Source organism: Vitis vinifera, chromosome 13, assembly GCF_030704535.1.
Source record: "Vitis vinifera cultivar Pinot Noir 40024 chromosome 13, ASM3070453v1".
Taxonomy (NCBI): Eukaryota; Viridiplantae; Streptophyta; class Magnoliopsida; order Vitales; family Vitaceae; genus Vitis; species Vitis vinifera.
In genome coordinates, this window is record NC_081817.1 from 2296553 (window position 1) to 2300837 (window position 4285).

The 4285-nt window shown below is 36.5% G+C and overlaps 1 protein-coding gene across 1 annotated transcript; it reads right to left on the reverse strand.

The window, feature by feature from the left end:
• Nucleotides 1-2413: 2413 nt before the first annotated feature.
• Nucleotides 2414-3487, reverse strand: LOC100267224 (uncharacterized). Its single transcript, XM_002282451.4, has 3 exons — nt 3321-3487; nt 3119-3224; nt 2414-3013 (listed from the first exon to the last, which is right to left on the reverse strand). The coding sequence occupies exons 1-3, from the start codon at nt 3351-3353 to the stop codon at nt 2871-2873; spliced, it is 282 nt and encodes a 93-aa protein (XP_002282487.1). The 5' UTR covers nt 3354-3487; the 3' UTR covers nt 2414-2870.
• Nucleotides 3488-4285: the final 798 nt, after the last annotated feature.

The following is a 4285-nucleotide window of genomic DNA, read 5'->3' on the forward strand; positions in this document are numbered from 1 at the left end:
ATTGGATTTGAATTTGAATTTAAATTTGAATTTCAATTCTTACAGGTACTAATCTAATCAGGTTATTATTTTTTATTTTTTTGCAACCCCCGTTTGATTCCCAAGAAAATCCATCCCCTATTCGCTTTCCAGGAAAATTCATCCTCCTTTGATTTCCGAGAAAATCCATGAAAAGCCCCAACCAAAACAAACAAAAAAAAAATGCCTTTTTTTTTGCTCGTGCTTTCTGGATTTGTTCTAAGGGTCTCTTTGCTTTTGTGCCATTGGATTTAAATTTCACAAACCCTAAATCCACGATTTTTGAGCCAGGCTGAAAAACACAACCTTTCCTCTCAAATCATGATTAGATTACCAAATAGTATCTTATGTTTTTTTATAAAAAAAATTGGATAGATTTTGTATCATGTACGCTGGCTGGACTGGTAGGAAATATTGGGAAAATTTTTTTTTTCAACTTTCCCACATTTTCTTGGCAACCAAACAAAATCACAACAAACCGAACCACAAAAAAATTAAAACTTTCTCCATAATTTTTAGTCTACTCAGTTTCATTGTAAAAAAAAACGAAAACTTTATTTTTTTTACAACTTTTCCACACTTTCTCGATGACCAAACACAACCACACCACCAAATATAACCACAAAACTTACAAAAAACACCGGGGGCAATGGTTTCTCAGATCTGCACTTCACTTCCTTCCTATTGGTGTTGAGGCAAGGATCTCTAACCCATGTTCAGCGTGCGAGATAAAACATAGTTCAACATGCGAGATAATATGTTTTCAGGTAGAGGAGTTTTGATGCAGAGAAGAAAAACGAGAAGGGAAATGGAAAGGGGGGAATGAGTTTTCATATCTCATCCTACGTGTTATCCTACGTGTTCAAAAGTATCTTAGAATTGGAATTATTTTCCAATCTACGATATTTTAAATATTATTTTTTCTAATAGCAGTACATTTATCAAGAATCCTAAAAAAGGGCCTAATAATATGTGGTACGCAGAGGAGCACGCATTACTTGAAAAAGGTAACAATGTATAATAAGCTTAGGTAAGACAATGGGAAAGACAAATCAAACTTTGGTCAATGCTAGAAAAATCTAAAAATAGCAATCAACATATACCACTGGAAAAGACATCACAAAGGTCAAAAGACTCTTGGTTCATTGCATCCAAAAATTGCATGTAACAGTAAAAGAAAAAAAAAATTCAGCCCAAACCATTGTAATATTTTGTTCGTGTTTAATCTTCTCATTGAAGAGGAGCTGTGCTCAACTGTTGCACATTTGCCCACAAAGTGTTCTGCTTCCTCGCCTATGCCCTGATCAATGTAGAGCTATATACCTGGACAGAAAGGACCAGTTACCAGGCCAAAATGCACCCAAAAGAGGTAAAAAAAAAATGCATTCATGCAACAAAGAAGTTAATTGAGGTAGGAGGCAATAACACGCCCAGACATAAGTGAAGGATCCGTCCCTTTCTTTACAAACTATGATTAATATAAATAATGCCCACCAAAAAGGACTAGATATCTCCATAGATAGCCACTCAACTATCCTTACAAGGTCTAGTCTCCATCTGACAACATGACAGATCGTACCAACCTTGTTTGAAAATCTTGGCTAACCCCAAAAATACTCATGATTAAGATTTCTTTTTCTGCTATTCACTAATGCTGAGTTTGATATTGCAAAAGTAGGTTCAATAGCTAGTCCAGAGAACCCTGCAATTCATTTTTTTTCATGCGTCTTGAGCATTGATACTTCTTTGGAATAAGTTAGGCAAACTTCCAAAATGAAGGTTGTCTTTTTCTCTTCTCATATTTTGGATTAATTAAAAATTTTGATCTTTTATCTTTATCTCACCTTATTTTCTTTCCCCCTTAAATCCTGTAAATTTAAATGTCAAAAAAATTGATAGTTTAATATGATATCAAAGTTTGATTTGAAGGGAAATCATGATAAAATAATTAGGGTGGATTTAATATGATTGAATTCGACTTTAGTCAAATTCCATTTGATTGGACTGTGCTGGTTTTTAAATTTGAATTGGATTCGTGAAATTGAAAATAATAGGTATAGTTGTGGGTTTAACTGGAATCCAACATCAATTCCTACTCATGATATGAAATATTTAATTCTATAATTAATTTTTTAAATAATTTTAAATGGTCAGAGTTTATTGTTTTTTGGTTGATCAAACCTAGCTATCAACCTATATTCATGACTTAACAACTCATCCAACTTGGAAATAAATTCTAAAGTCTTAAAACCAAGACCATCCCCACTGAGGGCATAATCTCTCTTTTATGCTGTTGTTCAACACAATTTATTTGTTTGAAGGAAAATCTATCAATCAATCGAAACAACACAGTTGCAGTGACAAGTGCCAACGCATGATCATGTATGTGATGTCCGATTCAATGGACCCATCCATCCGACATTTTCCATTATTATTATGGAGTGATTGAAGGAGATGACATCACATACAACATCGATTATTGAGAAGTGAGATCAGCTCAATGGCAGTCGTTTTAGACCGTTGGTTCAATCCCAAAAAAGGTTGCCGTCACTACTGGGCTGCGTCAACTGGCCCATCCAACTGGCTTTCCTACCAACATCACATTGATCTTCTCTATATCCCACTACTGAAGACAAGACTACTCAACAACTCCCACAAATAAACGCATGATATATACACCAAGATTCCAGGAGTATTTCCCAATAGAAATTTACCCAATTCGTAGAATCAAAGTTATTGCATGTACAACAAGTTCATTGGCTGCTGGATATGGATGATTCTGAGATGGGCAACTACGTTCGTACCAACCAGAAGCAAAAGGTAGGGAGAGTTGTCGAGGATTAATGTTCTGATTAGTCCGAATCTTTGGAGTCTGCTATCATCTTCTGGATCATTTCGTTTGTCTCAGCCTCTGACATTCTGTCATCTCTGGTTTGGGTTTGAGTATGGTAGGCCTCAAAGAATTCCTTGTTCTCTTTCTCCAATTCATTCCACACTGCACACATAAATTTTTATACAAAAATATTACGACCGTACGGAGTTATGTGAACGAAAGGCAAACACATAGAGAGAGATTCGTGCATGATCTAAAGGAGCTAACCGGTGGAGGTGATGACTTGGTTGATGTCTGCATGTTTGGAGAGGGCTTCCATGCACTCTTCTTTACTCATGTGGAAGATCAAGCACTTCTCTATCAGGTGTTGCACCTACAAATCAACCACCCAAGATCATAAAAAACAGTAGTAAACGAAAAAGAAAGAAAAAAAGAAACAAAAATCAAATATAGGAGAATAATTAGGAACCATGTGTATGTATGAAGCAGAAGAGTCCCCCATAACTGCTATAGTACTGATCTGTGAGCTTTAGGTGTAATCTTTTGATCAAGGAGCAAACTCCAGAGACTTGCAAATGACTATTATATAATTAGGATGATGAAGGGAAGGGATGATTGTGGAGTGGGGACAGAAGTCTTGCGTGGGAGATAAATGATAACTGGTGGAGAGGGGATTGGAGAGGATCTGTAAATGAGAATTCATTGGCTAGAAGGAAGTGTCCGCAAGAAATTAAGGGCCCCACACTAGCCCCATGTGATCAGTGGGTCCTCCTTTTAGACATTCTCCAAACAGACAAACTCCCAGTATGCATCCCATGGCATCCTCCTTCCAACTGTATCTTCCTCGGCTGCTATCCTAATTCATAATGCGCCCTCTACTATACATCACCATTCAGTGATATATAATTCAAGGGCACCTTGGTGATTCAGCTCCTGTTTTTCCATTTTAAAATAATTCATATTAGCTTGCAGAATTATAATAATAATCAAACAGCTGCACTTACGCAACTTCAGGCTTGGTGGGTCCTTCTTCAATTCCTTGATCTGAAAGGTTGCAGTTTAGCTCATTGTTGTGCCTTCGGTTTACAAGCGTGAGGACTTTGTGAGGACCTTATACTATTTTCAGAATCTCAGCTTTACTAATTTGGACAATATTCCATCTTCCATCTATTTCAATCATGTCGACTTACTATTGTTTCTTTTCTGAGTGTCCTTTAGCTCTCTGCCCACTTACATTATCCCAATCCTGTGGCTCAAAGCATATATGAAATTAGACTTATCAGTCCATACGATAAGGAAGAAGGATAAGTTTGATTTTGGGAGTAGGGTTCCTTCTTCCTTGTAGATCATGTGCCAAATCTACCCTAATTATTGTATATATCAACCCCATACAAAGCATGGAAGATACAAAGGAAAATTCAAGTTCAGATTGAT